The sequence below is a fragment of the Taudactylus pleione genome, unplaced genomic scaffold (genome assembly GCF_031769625.1).
Source record: "Taudactylus pleione unplaced genomic scaffold, aTauple2 ptg000378l, whole genome shotgun sequence".
In the NCBI taxonomy this organism is placed as follows: Eukaryota; Metazoa; Chordata; class Amphibia; order Anura; family Myobatrachidae; genus Taudactylus; species Taudactylus pleione.
In genome coordinates this window covers 8,662,629-8,688,294 of record NW_028284779.1, presented here as the reverse complement: position 1 = coordinate 8,688,294, position 25,666 = coordinate 8,662,629, and the positions used below count along the sequence as shown (strand labels likewise).

At 47.6% G+C, this 25,666-nt stretch overlaps 1 protein-coding gene across 6 annotated transcripts in view; it reads right to left on the bottom strand.

The window, feature by feature from the left end:
* Window positions 1–25,666, bottom strand: part of LOC148507953 (uncharacterized) — a 139,874-nt gene that overhangs the window by 83,322 nt on the left and 30,886 nt on the right. For 5 of the 6 annotated variants that reach the window (XM_088445377.1, XM_088445381.1, XM_088445378.1 and 2 more), the window contains exon 4: window positions 606–743. The exons of the other annotated variant lie outside the window; for it this stretch is intronic. In XM_088445377.1, the coding sequence (XP_088301503.1) occupies window positions 606–743 (138 nt within the window). The remainder of the gene's footprint in view (window positions 1–605; window positions 744–25,666) is intronic. 6 annotated transcript variants of the gene reach the window in all.

Genomic DNA, 25,666 nt, shown 5'->3' with positions numbered 1-25,666 from the left:
GCCGCACTGGCTTAACTATGGACGCCTAAAATGGCGTCCCAACGCATAGACATGCCTGCGTTCGCCCGACCACACCCCCGTCACCACCCACAAACGGCACTTCCTGTCAATCAATATCGGGTCTGCGTACACGTTGCGTGTAGTCTGCGTACGCTTACCCGATCGCACCGGTTAGTTCGCTCACGCGCAGTGCGATGCATACGCATGAGCAGTACGGAAACATCGCCCAAGTGCGTGCGTGCTCTCCTGTGCGTTCCTTGCTGAATCAGGTCCTGACTGCAAATGTCTGATATTAAAGTTAGTTTAGCATGAGGGGATAGACCCTCAGCAGTCTGTAACAAAGGAGAGGTGCACTGAGGAGGGAACCCCCTTATTTCTGTGCTTCACTTTAGGACATTTTACTAAGGGAGACTGTATAGAGATATTCTAATAAGGTAGGACATGAACCATATGAGCCCTTGACACCCTACTAGATGCTCACTCACTACTCCCTGCCCTGACAGTAACCGTAAACACAAGGAACGGAGTCGTAAAAATGTCATGTGCACAAATGTGATAATTTAGATAAAGAAAAGGTTTTAAATATATATTTACAGAAAATATACCTGTTTTATATCCAGGCTGAGCTGTGCAATTAAAGAGTCAGTCTCCAGAGAGGGTCTTCCCCTGGTAAGAACACTTCCACTAGGGGGAGCAATCCTCACACTGTTATTCTGGGCGAAATCATGAGGAATTCCTGGACACTGCAATGAAAACATCAGCATGGTTAATGTCCCACTGACAGTCTCCAGTGACAACATCATTAAACACCCATCTCCAGACACTCTGTCTCTGGACAACCCAAATGTAGTTACCCCCATCTCCAGACACCATATATTGGGACATCCCATCTCCAGACACCATATATAGGGACATCTCATCTCCAGACACTATATATCGGGACAACCCATCTCCAGAAGCCCATCTCCGTAGACCTCATCTCCAGACACTACATCTCCAGTCAGTCTGTCTCCATACCCCTCTTCTCCACACAGCTTGTCTCTATACCCCTCTTCTCCACACAGCTTGTCTCCATACCCCTCTTCTCCACACAGCTTGTCTCCATACCCCTCTTCTCCACATAGCTTGTCTCCGTACCCATCATCTCCACACAGCTTGTCTCCATACCCATCATCTCCACACAGCTTGTCTCCGTACCCATCATCTCCACACAGCTTGTCTCTATACCCCTCTTCTCCACACAGCTTGTCTCCATACCCATCATCTCCACACAGCTTGTCTCGTACCCATCATCTCCACACAGCCTGCCTCCGGACACCCCATCTCTAGGCACACCATAATTAAACACCCAATCTATATATACAAGTCCAGGTACCCTATGAAAAAACACTCGATCTCCAGAAGCCATCGCCAAACACCTCATTAATAAACACCACATCTGCAGATGCTCCATCTCTGGACACCATGTTTCCTTACACCTCATCCCCAGATACTACATCTCCAGATTTCCCATCTGCAGACACCCCATGTCTAAACACCTCATAATTAAATACCCCATCTCCAGATACCCCATCTCTAGGACCCTCATCATTAAACACCACATCTCCAGACAATCCATCTCCAGTCACCCCATCTCTGGGAACTATGTTTCTGGACACCCTATCTCCAGACACCACATTATTAAACAATCTGCAAATACCCCAGAACAAGACACCGCAGCATTAAACAGCCTATATCTAGTACCCCATAAAAAGACACTCCGGCATTAATCAGCCCATAACCAGTACCCCTTAACAATACACTCCAGCATTAAACAGCCCATATCTAGTACCCCATAACAATACACTCCAACATTAAACAGCCCTTATCCAGTACTCCATAACAATACACTCCAGCATTAATCAGCCCATATGCAGTACCCCATAACAATACACTCCAGCATTAATCAGCCCATATGCAGTACCCCATAACAATACACTCCAGCATTAAACAGCCCTTATGCAGTACCCCATAACAATACACTCCAGCATTAAACAATCAATCTCCAGATCTACAATTACCCAGCTCCAGACACCCCATCATTAAACGCCCCATCTCCAGTCACCCCAAATCTTGACACCCCTTATCCAGACATCCCATCATTAAACACTCCATCTCCAGTCACCCCATCTCCAGACACCCCATCATTAAACGCCCCATCTCCAGTCACCCTATCCCTTGACACCTTTTATCCAGACACCCCATCATTAAACACTGCATCTCCAGTCACCCCATCTCCTGATACACTTTATCCAGACACCCCATCATTAAACACTCCATCTCCAGTCACCCCATCTCCTGACACCCTTTATCCAGACACCCCATCATTAAACACTCCATCTCCAGTCACCCCATCTCCTGATACACTTTATCCAGACACCCCATCATTAAACACTCCATCTCCAGTCACCCCATCTCCTGACACACTTTATCCAGACACCCCATCATTAAACACTCCATCTCCAGTCACCCCATCTCCTGACACCCTTTATCCAGACACCCCATCATTAAACACTCCATCTCCAGTCACCCCATCTCCTGATACACTTTATCCAGACACCCCATCATTAAACACTCCATCTCCAGTCACCCCATCTCCTGACACACTTTATCCAGACACCCCATCATTAAACACTCCATCTCCTGACACCCTTTATCCAGTCACCCCATCTCCTGATACACTTTATCCAGACACCCCATCATTAAACACTGCATCTCTAAACACCCTATCTCCTATCATCCCATCTCTGGAAACCCCCGTCTCCAGGCTCCCTGTCACTAATTGCCCCATGTAGCTGCTGAACCACAGGAGCCGAATCAGCAATTGCTCTAGTTGTTAAACTTGCTTTAGACAGAATAAAGCTATTTGGCAATCAGTTACTGTGGTTGAGAACAAATTTGTAACTACATCCAATATTAGTAAATGAGCTAAAGGGAAAAAAGTCTTCATGCTAAAACAATTCTCAGTCTATATTGGTCGATGATTTAAAGTACAATTCAAACCATCCTTTGAGTCCTGCAGTAACTATTAAATAATTTCCCCACAGATGTGTATTGCTCCTGTGAGTGTCAGTGCCTGTGTGATATATGTGAGTGTCAGTGTCTGTGTGACATCTGAGTGTCATTGCCCGTGTGACATCTGAGTGTCAGTGCCTGTGTGACATCTGAGTGTCAGTGCCTGTGTGACATCTGTGAGTGTCAGTGCCTGTGTGATATCTGTGAGTGTCAGTGTCTGTGTGATATCTGTGAGTGTCAGTGTCTGTGTGATATCTGTGAGTGTCATTGCCCGTGTGACATCTGAGTGTCAGTGCCTGTGTGACATCTGAGTGTCAGTGCCTGTGTGACATCTGAGTGTCAGTGCCTGTGTGACATCTGAGTGTCAGTGCCTGTGTGACATCTGAGTGTCAGTGCCTGTGTGACATCTGTGAGTGTCATTGCCCGTGTGACATCTGTGAGTGTCAGTGCCTGTGTGACATCTGTGAGTGTCAGTGCCTGTGTGACATCTGAGTGTCAGTGTCTGTGTGACATCTGTGAGTGTCAGTGTCTGTGTGACATCTGTGAGTGTCAGTGCCTGTGTGACATCTGAGTGTCAGTGTCTGTGTGACATCTGTGAGTGTCAGTGCCTGTGTGACATCTGAGTGTCAGTGTCAGTGTGACATCTGAGTCTCCGTGTGACATCTGAGTGTCAGTGTGACATCTGTGAATGTCAGTGCCCATGTGACATCTGTGAGTGTCAGTGCCCGTGTGATATCTGTGAGTGTCAGTGTCTGTGTGATATCTGTGAGTGTCAGTGCATGTGTGATATCTGTGAGTATCAGTGCCCTTGTGATATCTGTGAGTATCAGTGCCTGTGTGGCATCTGTGAGTATCAGTGCCTGTGTGCATCTGTGAGTGTCAGTGCCTGTGTGACATCTGTGAGTGTCAGTGTCTGTGTGACATCTGTGTGTGACAGTGCCTGTGTGACATCTGTGAGTGTCAGCGCCTGTGTGACATCTGTGAACGGCAGTGCCCATCTATGAGTGTCATTGTTTGTGTGACATCTGTGAGTGTCAGTGCCTGTGTGACATCTGTGAATGTCAGTGCCCATCTATGAGTGTCAGTGCCTGTGTGACATCTGTGAGTGTCAGTGCCTGTGTGACATCTGAGTGTCAGGGTCTGTGTGACATCTGTGAATGTCAGTGCCCATGTGACATCTGTGAGTGCCAGTGCCAGCGTGACATCTGTGTCAGTGTCTGTGTGACATCTGTGAGTGTCAATGCCTATGTGATATCTGTGAGTGTCAGTGCCCGTGTGATATCTGTGAGTGTCAGTGTCTGTGTGATATCTGTGAGTGTCAGTGCATGTGTGATATCTGTGAGTATCAGTGCCCTTGTGATATCTGTGAGTGTCAGTGCCTGTGTGGCATCTGTGAGTGTCAGTGCCTGTGTGACATCTGTGAGTGTCAGTGCATGTGTGACATCTGTGAATTTCAGTGCCTGTGTGACATCCCTGAGTGTCAGTGCCTGTGTGACATCTGTGTGTGACAGTGCCTGTGTGACATCTGTGAGTGTCAGTGCCCGTGTAACATCTGTGTCAGTGTCTGTGCCCGTGTGACATCTGTGAGTGTCAGTGCCCGTGTGACATCTGTGAGTGTCAGTGCCTGTGTGATATCTGTGAGTGTCAGTGCCTGTGTGATATCTGTGAGTGTCACTGTCTGTGTGACATCTGTGAGTGTCAGTGCCTGTGTGATATCTGTGTCAGTGCCTGTGTGACATCTGTGAGTGTCAGTGCCCGTGTGACATCTGTGTCAGTGCCTGTGTGATATCTGTGAGTGTCAGTGTCTGTGTGATATCTGTGAGTGTCACTGTCTGTGTGACATCTGTGAGTGTCAGTGCCTGTGTGATATCTGTGTCAGTGCCTGTGTGATATCTGTGAGTGTCAGTGTCTGTGTGACATCTGTGAGTGACAGTGCCTGTGTGACATCTGTGAGTGTAGGTGTCTGTGTGACATCTGTGAGTGTCAGTGCCTGTGTGACATCTGTGAGTGTCAGTGCCTGTGTGACATCTGTGAGTGTCAGTGCATGTGTGACATCCGTGAATTTCAGTGCCTGTGTGACATCCCTGAGTGTCAGTGCCTGTGTGACATCTGTGTGTGACAGTGCCTGTGTGACATCTGTGAGTGTCAGTGCCTGTGTGACATCTGTGTCAGTGTCTGTGCCCGTGTGACATCTGTGAGTGTCAGTGCCCGTGTGACATCTGTGAGTGTCAGTGCCTGTGTGATATCTTTGAGTGTCAGTGTCTGTGTGATATCTGTGAGTGTCACTGTCTGTGTGACATCTGTGAGTGTCAGTGCCTGTGTGATATCTGTGTCAGTGTCTGTGTGACATCTGTGAGTGTCAGTGCCCGTGTGACATCAGTGAGTGTCAGTGCCCGTGTGACATCTGTGAGTGTCAGTGCCCGTGTGACATCTGTGAGTGTCAGTGCCTGTGTGATATCTGTGAGTGTCACTGTCTGTGTGACATCTGTGAGTGTCAGTGCCTGTGTGATATCTGTGTCAGTGCCTGTGTGATATCTGTGAGTGTCAGTGCCCGTGTGACATCTGTGAGTGTCAGTGTCTGTGTGACATCTGTGAGTGTCAGTGCCTGTGTGACATCTGTGAGTGTCAGTGCCTGTGTGACATCAGTGAGTGTCAGTGCCCGTGTGACATGTGTGAGTGTCAGTGCCCGTGTGACATCTGTGAGTGTCAGTGCCCGTGTGACATCTGTGAGTGTCAGTGTCTGTGTGACATAAGACCAGGTCACAGGACCAGTAAAGCTGTATGCGATCTCACAGTCACACTGCACATGGCCCATGCCGCTCTCTCATAAAAACACTTATAATACAGTCAGTGCAAATCCAGCTTTGGTAATGCTGCGCAGGAATCTAGGTACACTTATGTTAGTCACTGTGACTTACATAAGTGTACCTAGATTTCTGCTAAGGCACGTGGATCTGCTGAGCAAGATAACATAGATGGATAGAAGTTTACACCACTGAGGTTAAGAGTCAGGTGATATTGGATATTTTAAAGTATGGAATGGTGAACAGCACACCTTATTTGAGCTGGGCTTAGCATCCAGGCACACTGAGACATAACCAGATCGCTCTGCATAGTGGATGGAGTGTGCCTCATAAATGAGGCACAGTGCTTGTACCCTGCTCTCATCTCATCGGATGTCTCACTACTCCGCTTATATCATATATAGGTCAGCATGAGACCTGGGTAATAACTGTGAATTTACTCCAGGTGGCGCTAGTGAGAATGGATGGGGTAACATAAAGAGAATATAGATTTATGGAATAATTCACTATCAGCTGACAGTGATGCTGTAGAATTGCTGTAGCCCATAGGCCTGACATTAAACACAGAATATAAAGGGCGGAATAGTTTGAGACCTCACAAAATGCTTTGGATAGTAAGGGGTTACATTTTTCGAGGCACAGACTTCCTGGGTGAGGTCAATCAGTTCCCTGTTTTCAACACAACAGAGCTTCTGTTGTACATAGCGCCAGGCATTGTAAAAGGTCATAGGTCAGCCACCCCCAGGATATATGAATGGATTGGATTTACTGAATCCTATATATTTGTATGCGTAAAAGAAGACATATAGATGAGAGCAGCAGAGAATCTGATCCTAAAATCCTAACATTCAGTATCTCTGACAGTCCTGTCGCTTCCACCTCAAACATATTTCCAGGATCAGAGCCTTTCTCACCCTGGACCCTAATACACTAACTGTTCATCTCTAGACTGGACTATTGTAACCTCCTCCTATCTGACCTCCCTGATTCCCACCTCTCTCCACTCCAATCTGTCCTCAATGCTGCTGCTCGGCTCATCTTCCTCTCCAAACGTTCTACATCTGCCTCCCCTCTTCTACAAGCCCTACACTAGATCCACTTCGCCTTCAGAACCCAATTCAAGGTTCTTACACTTACTTACAAAGCCCTCACCCAATCGTCTCCCATTTACATCTCTGATCTCATCTCCCTTCACACTCCTGCCCGCCCACTTCACTCAACAAATGCACAACGCCTCTCTTGCCAACTGAATACTTCTTCCCATTCCCGCCTCCAAGATTTTGCCCGTGCTGCTCCCTACCTCTGGACTTCTCTACAAATCTTCAAACAAACTCTCAAGACCCACTACTTCATCAAAGCCTTCCAGCTCTCATGCTAACCTGCTGCTCCATGCTTCTTCCTCTCTGTCTACCATTTCTGTGCCACCCCTGTCTGTCTGCCCCTCCTCTTTAGAATGTAAGATCTCATGAGCAGGGCCCTCTTCCCTCATGTGCTTCTTCTTCCCTTACTCATACGATCATCTACTCAAAACTCCCCACAAGGACACCTAACACTTGGTTGCTGATGCCCTGCTGCTTTTGAGTGTTATGATCGGTATTGCAGCAATGTTTATAAACTATGTCCTTGTCCTGCATTGTTTTGTACTGTAAGTCGCTGTTTTCTTGTTTGCTCATTGGTTTATGTACTTTGTGAGGCGCTGCTGAACCCCTGTGGTGCCATATAAGTAAAGGATAATAATACTAATACAGAATAAAGGGAAATGGTCATATTAACCTAAATTTCCATTACTGTCCCTCCTTATTTTTGTTTCAAACGCATTCCTAAATTCACCATTCAGGGTCAAATGTTTTCCCATGAATTGCAAATTCCGCCTGTTTCTCATCACACACCCAATCAATTATCTCACCCCACCCTCATAACTTATAATGGTAATCCATCTCTCTCATCAAACAACCCTTCAATTACCTCCCCTCCTCCCCCCCATCACTTCTAAGGCTTATACCAAACACCTCCTCAATGCTCTCACCCCTCCCTCATCACTAGGGTTGAATTAACAATGAGGAAGATGAAACTACAGCCCCAGGCCTCTACACAAAAATAGGCCCATTCTCATGACAGCTTGATGATGATGATCGACCACCCAGCTGGTCACACGGTGATCTGAACACTGCTCATGAAGGGTTGCCACTGAACCCGCACAGCCAGGCGCAGATAAGTTACGGTATAATTTCTGCAGGCAGCACAGCTTTGGTATAAAATTCACTGCTAGGTACAGAACTGTCAGTTATAAGTTACATCTGCTGATATGGCTTTGGCATCACATTAAGCTTTAGCGTAAAAGTCACTGCTTGCTATAGAACTGTCAGTTATCTGCTGTATCTGTTCATATGTCTTTTCGCAGTGAAAGGTAAGCTTATTGCAACCTAAATGACAGATAGGTAGATAGAGAGCAGTGACAAAATACAGGCCGGATTATCACCTCAGTTGGATGATAATGTAACTGGCTTACATCTTAACAGCCTTTTGTGATGTCACTCAGTTTCATAAAAGTAACTGCTTGGTATAAAACTGTCAGTTATTAGCTGTCTCTGTTTATATGAATTCTCACAGTGAAAGCTTATTATAACCTATATGATAGATAGATAGATAGATAGATAGATAGATAGATATAGATATCAGTGGTGATATACAGGAAGGGTGTGATATATCAGCTAAGTGAGCTGGTTATGTAATCTGCTAACTTAATAAACAACTTTTGTGATGTAACTTAGCTTTGGTATGAAAGTCACTGTTTGGTAAACAACTGTCAGTTATCAGCTCTATCTGCTGGTATGACTTCTTACAGTGTAAGGTAAGCTAATTTTAACATAACTGCTAGATAGATAGATCGATAGATAGATATGTATCAGTGGTGATATGGAGGCAGACTGAGATTTATCACTTCAATAGGATAATGATGTGACTGGCTAGCATCATAAACAGCCTTTGTGATGTCACTCAGCTTTAGAAAGAATGTCACTGCTTGGTAAAGAACTGTCAGTTAGCTGCTGTATATGCTGAAATAACTATTCACACTGTAAGGTAAGGCAATTTCACACTAAATATTATATGATACCTGTACTATTGATAGACCAGTGCCTCTCATGCTGTCTGTTGCAACACCTTAGTGTGTCACAATTTGGTCCCGGTGACAAAAAGGCTGGGCCTCACAGAACATGCTCCAACCAGTCAGCAGAGACTAAGAGGAAATGAAGAGGAAAGGAATCTTAAAGTAAGTAAATTATAATGGATAAAGAGAACGGGGGAATAGGGGTGTTTGGTAGGTAAAGAACTACTGGTAGTGTCTCTTTTACATTTATTTTTATATGAATCAATGAAGAATATAGAGCGCCTCCTAATACATAAAAAAGTGTAGTGGTAAAGAATATCCACCTTAAAAGTGCAAATCAAAAGGGATGATAAGGTGAACAACTTATCTTCGGTCTCCTGACCAATAATGATGGTAATATGAAAATATAAAGCAGAAAAAAGTAAAACATAGTGTGTACCATTTAGACCATAAATATTGCATATATCATGCTGAGATCACCTTATTAGGTACTGATTAGTCCCATATAGAGATCCTACACAGACACTCAATTAAGGTTAAAAAAAAATAGTATTTAATAATAGGTCAAAAAAACAACAGAGCTGGTAGCACACGTACAAGATATAAAATCAAATAAAGCCAGGGTTGCCTACCCTCCTGATTCGGTCGGGAGCCTCCCGATAAACGGGTGCAGCTCCCGCCCCCCTGGAAAGGCAGGCAAGCCTCTTGCCTGCCGCCGATCCCCCGATCCGCCCCCGCCAATACCTGTTAAACCCCCGCAGCGGGGGGGGGCGCCTGAATCGCGTCATTTTGGCCCCGCCCCCTGCTTCACTATGCCTGTTTTTTCGACATTGTGTAGCAGGGGCGGGGCCAAAATGACGTGATCGTGTGGCCCCGCCCCCTGTCACGCCCGCAAAACTACCCCAGCCCGTCCGGACATGCCCCCTTTTGCCGGACACGCCCCCTGTTCTACCGATCTGGCTGCTCCCTCCCGGAAGGAGCAGCCAGATAGTCAGCAAGTATGAATAAAGCTTATCTGTCCATTGGGGGAATCAGGAATGTATATTCAGCTACAGTCCTAGATACCGGAATTCATTTTATAGCTTTAAAATTTTGTGTCACATATGTGGATGTCATCTTCAATGTGTCAGTTTGAGGACCAGATGGATGGATGAACAGATAGATAGATAGATAGATAGATAGATAGATAGATAGATAGATAGATAGATAGATAGATGTGGCAAAATGTAGACTGGTTGACATTGATCATCTCAGTTGGTTAGTCATGTGACTTGGTATAGGACTGTCAGTTACCAACTTTATCTGTTGGTATGATATCTCATAATGTAAGGTAAGCTTATTTTAACATACATTTTAGAAAGATAGATATATGTGACACAATATAGACAGGTTGACATTTATAACCTCAGTTGGCTGATCATGTGACTGGCTAACATCATAAACGGCCTTTGTGATGTCACTGCTTGGTATAGGACTATCAGTTATCAGCTGTGTCTGTTGGTTTGACATCGCATAATGTAAGGTAAGGTAAGATAGATAGATAGCAGTAGCAAAATGTAGGAAGGTTGACATTTACCACCTCAGTAGGCTAATCATGTGATTTGGCAAAAAGATCAGAGTAAACCAAACCACTCATCTCTAACATAGATGCTAAACAGATAGATTAGATAGATAGATAGATAGATAGATAGATAGATAGATAGATAGATAGATAGATAGATATGTGGTAAAATGTAGGCAGGTTGACATTTACAGTACCACCTCAGTAGGCCGATATGTGACAGGCTAACATCATAAACAGCCTTTGTGATGTCACTGCTTAGGACTGTTAGTTATCAGCTGTGTCTGTTGGTATGACATTGTATAATGGTCCTAATTCAATTCAGTGCGATGATGAACAGCCGCAGGAGGGAGCTACCGCAGCTATTCAATACAAGGTGCTGTTTGCCTTGTCGGGAATTGGATTAAGTCAGAGAATGCTGGTTCTTGCTAACCTGTGTGTTGAGGCGCGGTAACCGGCATTCTCTGACTAAAGTGCCAGGCGCGCGGCTGTTAGCGCCGCACTAAACCGGCGAAGAGCTGCGTGCTCGGCACTTTTGTCGGATTTCTCCTCGCATCCCAAAAGGGGGTGCGAGAAGAGATCCATTAGCCGCCCAAACAGTGCGGTGTATTGAGTAGCTGCGGGAGCTCCCTCCTGCGGCTATTCAACATCGCACTGAATTGAGGGCCTGATTCAGAGCCACTCGTAAGCGGCAGCTCGTTCGCTCCGAGCGACGTTTGGCCAACTGCGCATACGTACGGATCGTTATACGCATGCGCGAACCAGTCAGTGCGGTCGAAATTCATGTGCTCGCAAAATAGCGAATGCCTGACAATTTGAGTGACAGAATGAGGCGTATTTGGGTGGTAACAGGGGATGGTGCTTGAAAACGGGGAGTGGAGATCCGATCGCAGGCGTGCTTAAAGGTCAAAACGGGCGTTTTATGGGTGTGCATAATTAAAACAGCAGCGTCATTGACCACGTCACTGGGTTATTTTATAGCCAGAACTGCTCGCAAAGTTGTGGCAGCAAAAACCAACCACAAGAATAGCGAGCAGTTCATACCCTGTTTGATGTACTCGATTAATCTAATAAATAGCGGACATGACGTAGGATGCGAGCGGCCAGGGGGCGTAGTTTCCCAAAAAACGACCGCAAGTTTTGTACGCTCGTTCAGACCTAGAGGCGTGAACAGACCGCAAACAGCGAACGGTTCATTTGAATAGCCACCCCTATTTTCAGGACGAGCGAGCGCTAATTGCGTCCGGCTCTGAATCAGGCCCTGAATTCGCCCCATTGTAAGGTAAGCTTATTTTAAGATACAGATAGATAGATAGATAGATAGATAGATAGATAGATAGATAGATAGATAGATAGATAGATAGATAGCAGTGGTGAAATGCCGACAGCCTATGTTCTATCACCTCAACAAACTAATAATGTGACTGGCTAATGTCATAAGTGGGGAGAAGATAAAGGTGATAAATTACATTTAGAATAAACTGAGATATTTACAGTTAAAGATAAATTTGACATTTGACATGAATTGAACATAGCACTTTGGGGGTCATTCAGAGCCAGACGCTATTTGCGGTCGTTCGTTCAGAAAAAAGGGGTGGCTATTCAAATGAACCGTTCACTCTTTGCGGTCTGTTCACGCCTCTATGTCTGAACGAGCGAACAAAACTTGCGGTCGTTTTTTGGATAACTACGCCCCCTGGCCGCTTGCATCCTACGTCATGTCCGCTATTTATTAGATTACTCGAGTACATCGACCAGTGTATGAACTGCTCGCTATTCTTGTGGTTGGTTTTTCCTACCACAATCTTGCGAGCAGTTCTGACTATAAAATAACCCAGTGACGTGGTCAATGACGCTGCTGTATTAATTATGCACACCCATAAAACGCCCGTTTTGACCTTTAAGCACGCCTGCGTTCGGATCTCCACTCCCCGTTTTCAAGCACCTTCCCCTGTTACCACCCACATACGCCTCCTCCTGTCACTCAAAATAGCAGGCATTCTCTATTTAGCAAACAAACGATTTTCGGCCGCACTGACTGGTTCGCGCATGCGTATTACGATCCGTACGCATGCGCAGTTGGGCAAACATCGCTCGGAACTAATGAGCGGCCGCTTACGAGCGGCTCTGAATCAGGCCCTTTATCCACAAAACATATCAGTAAATAGACTACCAACATTTAAAATCACATTGTTACTATGATCCCTAAGTCTTAACACCTTCACCCATTAAAAAAAGTCATTTAGAAAATTGTTACATAACACCGTCACCCACACATCACTTCAATTGTCAGTTATCATTTGTATCTGCTGATATGAATTTTCATAAAGTAAGGTAAGCTTGTCTCATCACTTCTAAAGCCTACCTTTCTCTCTCATCACACACATCCTCAATTATCTCACCCCATCTCCATCACTTCTAATACTCACCCCCTCTTATCAAACACCCCTTCATTCTCTCACCTTACTCACATAACTGCTAATCCTTGCCTGCTCTCAAACACACCTTCATACTCTCACATCACTTCTAATACTTGTCTTCCCTCATCAAATACCCCTTAATTCTCTCACCTTACTCCCATCACTTCTAATGCTTGTCTCCTCTCAAACATACCTTCATTCTCTCACTCCACTCCCATCACTTCTAATGCTCACCTCCTCTCATCAAACACACCTTCATTCTCTCACTCCACTCCCATCACTTCTAATGCTTGTCTCCTCTCAAACATACCTTCATTCTCTCACTCCACTCCCATCACTTCTAATGCTCGCCTCCTCTCATCAAACACACCCTCATTCTCTCACTCCACTCCCATCACTTCTAATGCTCGCCTACTCTCATCAAACACACCTTCATTCTCTCACTCCACTCCCATCACTTCTAATACTCGCCTCCTCTCATCAAACACACCTTCATTCTCTCACTCCACTCCCATCACTTCTAATACTCGCCTCCTCTCATCAAACACACCTTCATTCTCTCACTCCACTCCCATCACTTCTAATGCTCACCTCCTCTCATCAAACAAACCTTCATTCTCTCACTCCACTCCCATCACTTCTAATGCTCACCTACTCTCACCAAACACCCCTTCATTCTCTTACTCCACTCCCATCACTTCTAATGCTCACCTCCTCTCATCAAACACACCTTCATTCTCTCACTCCACTCCCATCACTTCTAATTCTTGCCTCCTCTCATCAAACAAACCTTCATTCTCTCACTCCACTCCCATCACTTCTAATGCTCACCTACTCTCATCAAACAAACCTTCATTCTCTCACTCCACTCCCATTACTTCTAATGCTCGCCTCCTCTCATCAAACAAACCTTCATTCTCTCACTCCACTCCCATCACTTCTAATGCTTACCTCCTCTCACCAAACACCCATTCATTCTCTCACCTTACTCACATAACTGCTAATACTCGCCTCCTCTCATCAAACACACCTTAATTCTCTCACTCCACTCCCATCACTTCTAATGCTCACCTCCTCTCATCAAACACACCTTCATTCTCTCACTCCACTCCCATCACTTCTAATGCTCACCTACTCTCAACAAACCTTCATTCTCTCACTCCACTCCCATCACTTCTAATGCTCACCTCCTCTCATCAAACACACCCTCATTCTCTCAATCCACTCCCATCACTTCTAATGCTCACCTACTCTCATCAAACAAACCTTCATTCTCTCACATCACTCCCATCACTTCTAATGCTCACCTACTCTAATCAAACACACCTTCATTCTCTCACTCCACTCCCATCACTTCTAATGCTCACCTACTCTAATCAAACACACCTTCATTCTCTCACTCCACTCCCATCACTTCTAATGCTCACCTCCTCTCATCAAACACACCTTCATTCTCTCACTCCACTCCCATCACTTCTAATGCTCACCTCCTCTCATCAAACACACCCTCATTCTCTCACTCCACTCCCATCACTTCTAATGCTCACCTACTCTAATCAAACACACCTTCATTCTCTCACTCCACTCCCATCACTTCTAATGCTCACCTCCTCTCATCAAACACACCTTCATTCTCTCACTCCACTCCCATCACTTCTAATGCTCACCTCCTCTCATCAAACACACCCTCATTCTCTCACTCCACTCCCATCACTTCTAATGCTCACCTACTCTCATCAAACACACCTTCATTCTCTCACTCCACTCCCATCACTTCTAATGCTCACCTACTCTCACCAAACACCCCTTCATTCTCTCACTCCACTCCCATCACTTCTAATGCTCACCTCCTCTCATCAAACACGCCTTCATTCTCTCACTCCACTCCCATCACTTCTAATGCTCACCTCCTCTCATCAAACACACCTTCATTCTCTCACTCCACTCCCATCACTTCTAATGCTCACCTCTTCTCATCAAACACCCATTCATTCTCTCACTCCACTCCCATCACTTCTAACGCTTACCTACTCTCATCAAACAAACCTTCATTCTCTCACTCCACTCCCATCACTTCTAATGCTCACCTCCTCTCATCAAACACACCCTCATTCTCTCACTCCACTCCCATCACTTCTAATGCTCACCTACTCTCATCAAACAAACCTTCATTCTCTCACATCACTCCCATCACTTCTAATGCTCACCTACTCTAATCAAACACACCCTCATTCTCTCACTCCCCTCCCATCACACTTAATGCTCACCTACTCTCATCAAACACACCCTCATTCTCTCACTCCCCTCCCATCACACAATGCTCTGCTATTTCTCATAATTCTGATCAGTTTAGAATGTCACCCTTATATATCTAGATGGGGAAATTTGCTGGTTTACTGGAACCACAGGATTCCTTTTAAAGACTTTGACGTATGACCTTCGTGACCCAGAGAGAGATTTCCTTTATTTACAAAGTTTGAATACAGAGGAAACACTGACGCCCGTATGTCACAAGTGGTTGTTCTGCAGGTTCTTAATGGAATGTGATCAACCAGCTGCTATTTGTGTCTTCTAGATGACAAGTGTCCCATATTCTCACACTAATCCATCTCACAATGATACCCCATGTCATTACGTTATATATAGCAGGAGGTGCACAGTTCCTTAATCTCAATGTATAATTGCCAATAGCCATTTTAAAGGTTTGTATGAGGGGTGAGGATAACATATGTGGCTTTATTTACTGCAACACAAATGTTGTGGCGTATTTATTCATGTGTAAATGAAGCCCTAGATCTGAATGACATCATGTAACTGACAGCAGAGTGTTGTTTGGGGGTATTTGAGGTCCCCTGGGTCCTACTGCTTCCATATTCCCTCAGTGAGAGCTGCCATTAGTTGGTTTCCCCAAACATTAGCTATATAGTTAGGCACTCGGAGTGAGGTCTGCTAGTATAACAACTATCAATTAATGTGTGGGGTTTACAACCTTACACGTAGTCAATTCAATTGATACATTTTAGTTGGTTTATGTTGGAGGTTAATGTTTATTTATTGTAGTAAATATATTGCTATATTCAGTGTGCAAAAAGTCTGCTTGTTTCCAAATATAACTTTCAAACGTCAGGGTCCAGAGTCCCGTTACCGGGTCCGGCAGTGTCACCTAACTGCCATCTGTGTACCCGCAGGACGCCTGCTGCATCCCTGATGCCTGTGGTCACTTATCTGTAAATATGGCTGGCTTTCCACACCCAGCAGTTCCTGCATCATAGGAATCGCCATCTTGGACTGTATCACATGATCCATTCTGTCTAACCAGCACCCAGCACTCTGGTCACATGGCTCCCCCAGCCTATCGACACTCAATGTGCCCTATTTAAACCAGGAACTGCTGACCGCACATTGCCAGTACAACAACTCTCTCTGAGGAGCTGTACCATGGCTCCTGGTTTAGTATCGGCACCAGTATTGCTTCACAACATTCTGCTCCAGTGCTATCCAGAAAACCTGCTCCAGTATTGCTTCACAACATATATCACTGCAGCCTGCTCCATTAGTGCTCCAGCACTCAGTTCCAGTGTTCCCTGCAGTCTGCTTTAGTTGTGCTCCTGACACCCAGTTCCAGTATAATTGCAGTCCTCTCCAAGATATCCTACTTACTGCTACAGCCATGGGCTATCCTGCTAGCCTGCACCTGTTCTCAATACCTGTTCTTCTAATCACTATACAGCATCTGTCCTCTGCTCCTCCTAGTGGCCTGCATGAGGAAAGGCATAATTAAGCCATCCAGCTTCATTCACATTCCAGCACATACAGGTAGCCCAAGGGAACCTGACCCGCATCAACAAACCCTTTAGTGCCATGGCAATAACTTTCAGCCACAGACTGCTGCAGCTTGGTACAGCTGATCCATTAGATAGAAATAGTGGTGTCTATTGTGCTAGGTGTATATCCATTCATTGTGTAATGTCTATGATTTGCACTTGTGTTATGATGACAGCAGCTAGCAGTTTGTATGATGTCCTATGGCTCTTTACCATCAAGTAAATCAATGATGTCACTGGGCACATTATTACAATTATAATAACCCTCACCTTGTAAGCCCCCTTTTAAAGTTAAGGCTACATCCTTGTTGGAGACTAATGCAGAATACAATAACCTAAAGAAAAAAAATTATATTTTTCTACTTCAGGGTCCATAGGGTATCCACAGGATACCTTGGGGTATAGGTGTGACGTCAGTCGCAGGGCACCAAAGAGTTAAGCTTTCAGCCTCCCAGGATGCACTAGGTCCCCCTCCTATACCCCGCCCCCGGGCCAAGGCACCTCAGTTTAGTTTGGTGCCCGGCCGGAGTCGGGTGCACCTGTTGGAGTGGGGGCTAGAAGAGCCCCTGAAGCTTTTTCTTCATGCAGCTGTGGCTGCACATCTGGATGAACAGCATGGACAGTCAGTCCTGACGTCCATGCTGTCTTCCCTACACCCCGCCGGTACCAGAACGCCGGTACTGATCCGGGGATGCTGGTGGGCGTCTGGGGTCACAGCTAGCGGTGACCCCAGATGCTCCGGACCATGGCCGGATTCAAGGGGGACAGAGGTAAGCAGCGGGGTCCCGCGGTGGGTCCCCGCTGATCACATGGTCCTAAGTCCCCAGGCAGGGGGCTCCCTGGGGACTGGCTGCAGCGTGGAGCCAGGCGACCAACCTGCGCTTCCACTACCCCCTGGGACAGCGGACCGCAGCAGAGCGGTAGCGCTGCGGCGTCCCAGGGGTTAAATGCATGCCAGGGGAGCGCGCCTTCCCTGTCTCACAGCCGGCGCCTCCCCCGCTGCACACAGCCCTCTCTGCACTGTGCTGACTGGTCCTGTGTCAGCGCTCCTCCCCCAGGCCAGCTTCTCTCTGCTCCTCGGCGGCCATCTTCTCTGCAACGCATGGTGAACGCTGCTGGAAGTCTGGAAGGAAGCATCGTGGTCTGGGTCCCCCCGCATACCTCTCCTCCGCTGTGGCTCAGGTCTGTGTATGCAGCGCTGTGTCCTACCAGGCCCTGTGTCTGTGTAGTTGAGTGATCAGCGCTGTTAGTGCAGGAATTGTTATTTCTCTGCATTGTATGTGACTGTGCTAGCGCTGCCTGTAACTATTCTTCTCTAAACTGTCAGCTTTATTACTGTCCCTGTTCTTTCTGCTAAAGCCCTTGCGGTGCGGTGCGACAGGGTGGTCTCTCGCCTATTTAATACTTAATTGGTGAGAGAGGTCACATACGTGGTGCCATCATGTCTGAAAGTGATTTTCCCCTCCGGCTACAGTGTACCACGTGCAAAGTACCGTTAGCGGAGGGGGAGGGTAGCGCGGAGGGCCTTTGCCGGCAGTGTTTGTCCATGGCGCGGCCTATTACGGTTACAGCACCGGTACAGGAGCCGCCCTGGGCTTGTTTCGCTCAGGCGTTAACAGCTTTAGTGGGCCAGTTAGCTCCGCAGCCCGCGTTTACTCCGATGGGTTTGTCCCAGCAGTCTGTGGTGTCGTCACCCATGCAGGGGTTCCCACGACAATTGGTGGTACCCCACAGTCTCCCTATTTCCCCGCTCCCGGGTTCTCAGGAGCCAGCGTGGGTTAACTCCCTGACGAGTTCTGTACAGCACTTGTCGGATGTGTTGCAAGGGGAGTCTGTGATGCGGCCTCATAAAAGGCCGGTGGCATCTCTGTCCGCTCCTTATGAGGATGACGAAGGGACGTCTGATGATGGGGAGATTCTGGATCCTTACGATCAGGAACCTTTCCATACTAAGGACGCTGATGCTAAGTCCAAAGTATATATTCCTGGACTTATTCGGGCGGTCCGCACAGCCTTGGTGATTGAGGACGAAGTTCCCCCAGCGGCTAAATCTAAGTATGCCTTTTTCAAAGATGTGAAGGGCGATGCCACAGTCTTTCCTCTTTCGGGTCAGTTGGTGGACCATTTAGAGGAGGCGTGGAAACAACCTGGCAAAAGATACCAGCCGCAGAGACGCCTGGCGGTGGCTTATCCGTTCGCGGATAATTATTTTGCTAAGTGTGAATCCCCTCCACAGGTGGATTCTCACGTGACCCGTCTTGTCCGTAGTGCCACATTGCCGATGCCATCCATGTCCTCCCTTAAGGATGCTACGGACCGCAAGGTAGAAATCTGCCTGAAGTCCGCTTATTCCCTTGCAGGGGGGGCAGCACGGCCGGCTATGGCCATTTGCTGGGTTGCCAGAGCGATGGAGCGCTGGGCGGATTCATTAGAGGCTTCTTTTGAATCCGACTGTCCGGCCGAACAGGCGGAGTTGATTGGCAATCTCCGTGATTCGGCCACCTACATCAACGAGGCGGCTCTAGACATTAGTACTCTGGTGTCTAGAATTTCTTCAGCAGCGGTAGCTGCTCGTCGCACCTTGTGGCTGCGATCCTGGAAGGCGGACGCAGATCCAAGAAAGGTCTGGAAGCGTTGCCGTTTACCGGAGAAGTTCTCTTCGGTCCGGATCTGGATAAGATTGTGGCCACGCTGGCGGCAGCCAAATCTGCTTGTCTCCCGTCGGCCGCTGCTCCTTCTGGTTCTGGACCATCGTCCTTTCGGTCATCTAGGGCCCAGGGCAGGCCCAAACCACAGTCGTTTCCTCGACAGGCTGGCCCTAAGAAATCGGTCAAGCCCCGGAAACAGGCATGGAGTACCAGACGTCCGGCCCCCAAGCCAGATGACAAGCCTGCGGCCTGACGGTCCGGGTCTCCCCTTGGGGGATCCCAGGGTGGGAGGCCGCCTGCTGCAGTTCTCCCGGTGTTGGTCGTTCACTACGACAGACACTTGGGTTCTGGAGGTGGTCTCTCACGGGTACGCCCTCTCCTTCCGGCACAGACCCCCGGCTCGATTCTTCACCACGGGTCTACCATCAGACCGGAACAAGGCTACGGAGCTGCGGAAGGTATTGCACACTATGCTCCAGGCTGGAGTTATAGTGCCTGTTCCATTCTCCCAGAGGGGCCAGGGTTTCTATTCAAATCTATTTTTGGTACAGAAACCCAATGGGTCATATCGTCCGATTCTCAACCTCAAAGCACTCAACAAGTCTTTGCGGGTCCCGAAGTTTCGGATGGAGACCCTACGGTCCATCATTCTGGCGCTGGAACCTGGGGACTACATGGTGTCATTGGACATACAGGACGCTATGGCGGTCATGGCGGCTTCTCTGCGGCTGCAAGGAGTCCGCATGTTGCCGTACTTGGACGACCTGTTATTGGTGGCAGGATCTCCAGAGCTCCTGTTACACCACTTGGACCTGACCATTGCACTGCTGCAACGGCACGGCTGGCTAATCAACTGGCAGAAGTCCACTCTAATCCCGTCTCGGAGGATTCTGCATCTTGGAGCCTTATTGGACTCGGGACAGCAAAGGATCTTCGTGACGGAGGACAAGATCTCTGCTTTACAGTCAAGGGTGCGCAGTTGTCTGCACAGCCGCCGGGTGTCCTTACACTCGGCGATGAGGTTACTGGGCTCCATGGTGTCGGTGTTCGACATGGTGGAATACGCCCAGTTTCACTCCAGACCTCTGCAGCACCTGATCCTGTCCAAGTGGAACGGGCTGCCTCAGTCTCTGAATTCCAGACGATTGTGCTCACCCCGGAGGTTCGCCTGTCCCTTGCGTGGTGGTTAAAGACGACCCACCTCAACAAGGGACGTCCGTTCTGGGTTCCAAATTGGGTCCTGTTGACAACGGACGCCAGTCTTCGGGGCTGGGGAGCAGTTTCGGGTCCACACTTGTTCCAGGGCAGGTGGACACCGACAGAAGCGGAGCTTCCAATAAATATCTTGGAACTCCGTGCGGTCTTCAATGCTCTCCTGCAGGCACAGCGGTTTCTCCAGGGTCACCCGGTGCAGGTCCAGTCGGACAATGCTACCACCGTGGCCTACATAAACAGGCAAGGAGGAACTCGCAGTCGGGCGGCTCTCGTAGAGGTCTCTCGGATCCTGGTTTGGGCGGAGCGCAATCTTCCGGCCATATCAGTGGTCTTCATCCCGGGAGTGCTAAATTGGGAGGCGGACTTTCTAAGTCGCCAGGACGTTCATCCAGGGGAATGGTCCCTGCACCCGGACGTTTTTCAACTACTGGTGGACAGGTGGGGTCTTCCAGAAATCGACCTCATGGCGTCCCGGCACAACAACAAGTTGCCGGTGTACGGGTCTCGCACAAGAGACGAAGGGGCGTCTCTGGTGGATGCTCTGTCCGTCCGGTGGACGTTCAGGTTCGCATACCTGTTCCCTCCGGTCTCCCTTCTTCCACGGGTAATCCGGAAATTCAAACAGGAAGGAGGGACGCTCCTGTTGATAGCTCCCGCGTGACCCAGACGGCACTGGTTCTCAGACCTTCAGGGTCTGTCCGTGGACAGTCCTCTGCGGTTGCCGCTACGACCGGACCTTCTGTCTCAGGGTCCTTGTCTTCACCCGGACCTGACTCGGCTGTCTTTGGCGGCGTGGCTGTTGAGACGGCCATGCTGAGGTCCTGGGGGTTTTCCAGCTCTGTGGTGCGTACCATGTTACGAGCTCGGAAACCGTCTTCCGCGAGGATATATCATCGCGTGTGGCATACGTTCTTCCAGTGGTGTCGACCGAGAGGTTATGCACCGCGGGAGTTTCGTCTGTCTCGGATTCTCGCCTTCCTGCAAGCGGGACTAGATCATGGGCTTCGCCTTGCTTCTTTGAAGGTACAGGTTTCGGCCCTATCTGTCTGGTTTCACCGTAGGATTGCTACAATCCCGGATGTGCGCACCTTTATGCAAGGTGTTCTCCGTATTCAGCCGCCCTTTGTTCCACCTGTGGCGCCTTGGGATTTGGCTGTGGTCCTGAGGGCTCTCCAAGGACCGCCGTTTGAACCACTGGGCTCAGTGGATATTAAATGGCTAACAGCTAAGACTGTTTTCCTTCTGGCCGTTGCTTCAGCCAGACGTGTTTCTGAGTTAGGGGCTCTTTCTTGTAGACCCCCTTTCTTGGTTTTTCATGGGAACAGGGCAGTGCTCCGCACTCGGCCCGAGTTTCTTCCCAAAGTTGTTTCCCAGTTTCATGTTAACGAGGAAATAGTTGTTCCGGCCTTTAACTCACCGAGTCTTTCCGTGGGTGAGGCCTCTTTGGATGTTGTGCGGGCCTTAAGGACTTATGTTGACCGCACTTCTTTGTTTAGGAAGTCGGACGCTTTGTTGTCCTCTATGGCTTCTGTAAAAAGGGTTGGCCTGCTTCAAAGCAAACTTTGGCAGCCTGGATCCGTATGGCTATTTCTGAAGCTTATCTTCATGAAGGCCTACCGGTCCCTCCTTCTCTGAAGGCTCATTCCACTAGGTCTGTGGGTCCTTCGTGGGCAGCTCGACGTGGTGCCTCGGCAGTTCAGATCTGCAAGGCTGCTACGTGGTCTTCTGTCCATACCTTCGTGAGGTATTACAGGTTTGACACCTTCGCCTCTCAGGATGCTTCCTTCGGGCGGCGGATTCTTCTTTCTGCACAGGAGCGTCCCCACCCTTAAAGGATACTGCTTTGGGACATCCCCAAGGTATCCTGTGGATACCCTATGGACCCTGAAGTAGAAAATATGAGATATGGTAAGAACTTACCCTTGTTATCTCTATTTCTACGAAGTCCATAGGGTTCCACAGGACTCCCGCCCTGTCGCACCTGTGCTGCAGATGGGCTTTGCTCTGGTCACCGGTTTTCCGTCTCCCTCTGGTGAGAATGTGATTCTTGTATGTGTCCAGATCTTTGTTCTCTCTCTTCCTTCTCCTCCTCCGGCCTATGGCTTGGTAACTAACTGAGGTGCCTTGGCCCGGGGGCGGGGTATAGGAGGGGGACCTAGTGCATCCTGGGAGGCTGAAAGCTTAACTCTTTGGTGCCCTGCGACTGACGTCACACCTATACCCCAAGGTATCCTGTGGAACCCTATGGACTTCGTAGAAATAGAGATAACAAGGGTAAGTTCTTACCATATCTCATATTTTTTTATGTTAAATTACTTTGAATAAGTTGTATGTGGTTTATAATGTGATATTACACCTGTCCAGGATTTGTCACTTAATTACAGGCTATATAGCTGCTCATGAGGTTGGTAGAAATCAATCCGATGTTACAATAAGAAACGCGTCAGTGCTGCCTACTTGGGGCCTTGTTGTAGTTCTGCTTGTTCATCGTAACACACTTTGAGAAAGCTGGCACTATAATACTGACACTGCCATTTATATTCATTTCTTAGCCTGAACTGGGAAAACGAATTGTTGGGAGCCTGCGATATGTACAGCAGGCGGCAGTCTGACAGTCTGTGGAGCTCTGAGATAACACAGGAGTAACGTAAGTATCCCTTGCTAAACCTGCAAGTCCCCATTCTTTCTGATGAATGCTCTGACGCTACATAGCTGGAATCTGTATAACAACCGCGTTTATAGGCCAACTTCTCCGTGAGAGATTGATATGTACAAAAAGTGTGTCTACAAGTTATTTAAACCATGTTACCATGTATCTCAATCGCTACTGCGACTCTGTGCCTACACACAGTGTAATGTATTCGCTGCGCACGTTTTTTAGGGATTTTTTGAGCATGTGCAGTAGCATAAAAAAGACCCAGCATCAGACACTGAGGGCCTGATTCAGCAGTATTTGGGAATCTGCACAGGCACTAGACCCATTCTGCACATGTGCAGAACGGGTCTGCGAGTACGCTTGCAAACTGGCAGCAGGCTGTCAGTGATTGACAGTCTGCTGCCGTTTGTGGGCGTGGGGCGGCAACAGCCTCCGTTACCGTGTTGCCGTTGTTGGGAGGGAAGGGAAGAGGTCAGTATCTCCGTCGGGTGATGGAGATTTCCTGGCCTCTTCCTCTAAACTGCGGCAGCCATCTGCGGAATCCTATGTTTCACCGAAGCTGGCCGATGGTACGCAGATTAACCGATGCTGCGTTGAACAACGCAGCTCGGTGAAGTAATGCACAGGGGGCGTGATGCCAACTACTGCATTACCATATCTGCAAAGGATCGCAACTGCAAAGCTGCCTGAGTGCACTACATGCTACAGTATATGCCTGCGTGCATACATCATATCTATAGCCTGAGTGCACTACATACTACAGTATATGCCTGCGTGCATACATCATATATATAGCCTGCATGCACTACATACTACAGTATATGCCTGCGTGCATACATCATATATATAGCCTGCATGCACTACATACTACAGTATATGCCTGCGTGCATACATTATCTATAGCCTGCATGCATACATCATATCTATAGCCTGAGCGCAGCTTTGCAATTACGATTGTTACAGAATCAGGCCCTGTGTCTGGTAACTGGAGAACAGTATAAGTGGAAAGTGTTTTTTTTTTTTAAGTATATTTAATTGGTGGCAGTGCAATAGTTAATGTCCTGCACTGCAGAGCAGAAGGGGAACAGGTCTTGCGGCTACACGCAGTTGTAGAAATATATAAAAGTATTTTGTAAATGTACTGAATGTGTATTTCTAGGTAATAGTAATTTTTTAAAGTGCCTGTATGATGCTTGGAAAGTGTACTGACTGACAAGGTATCCGGGTAATAAGATTTCATTAACCATTTGCTCTGGGGCCAGGTTTGCCTTTGTCTCTTTGGGGCCCATTTATCATTGTATTTTTGAGGTATAATCCCCGAAAACACCCATTTTCGGGGGTTAACCACAAAAATTGTTTTCCCCAGATGGCAACTGCATCCAACATAGGTTTCCATGGGGGATGCGATCCTGCAAAATTTGGCCACTGTAGCCTATGGGCTACACCGCGTATAATTAGCCAGCGGAGGGTTCTAGCAGTAGCATGGGACCTGGCGGCTCACTCACGTCAGGCAAGATGCGCTGCGTAGTGTATTGAGGATAGATGTATGAGCAATATACTCTGAACCTTTGGTCTGTGTGACCGTGACAAGGAATACACCTGGTACAAATACTCTGTGTGTGATACAGTGACAAGTAATATACCCTTCTCCTCTGGTCTATGTGAAATAGTGCCAATGAATATACCCATTGCCCCTGGTGTGAAAATTACACACTGGGTACCCCTGGTTTGTGTGTGATTCAGTGAAAAGGAATATACAGTGTACCTCTGGTGTCTGTGATACTGTGACAAGGAATACATTGAGCAACCCTAGTCTATGTGATACAGAGACAAGGAATACCCCACCTCCCATGGCCTGTGTGTGATACGATTACAAAGAATGCACCGTGACAAGGAATACACTGGCTGCCCCTGGTCTGTGTGATTCTGTGACAAGGAATAAACCCATTGATCCTGGTCTGTGTGAAATACTGTATTTACAAGGAATACACCCACCTCCCTTATTCTGTGTGATACAGTGACAAGGAATAAACCCGCCTCCCTTATTCTGTGTGATACAGTGACAAGGAATACACCCACCTCTCTTATTCTGTGTGATACAGTGACAAGGAATACACCCGCCTCCCTTATTCTGTGTGATACAGTGACAAGGAATACACCCGCCTCCCTTATTCTGTGTGATACAGTGACAAGGAATACACCCGCCTCCCTTATTCTGTGTGATACAGTGACAAGGAATAAACCCGCCTCCCTTATTCTGTGTGATACAGTGACAAGGAATAAACCCGCCTCCCTTATTCTGTGTGAGGACAAGCAATACACAGTGTACAGTGACAAGCAATACACCCACCTCCCTTAAGCCATATATCCAATAC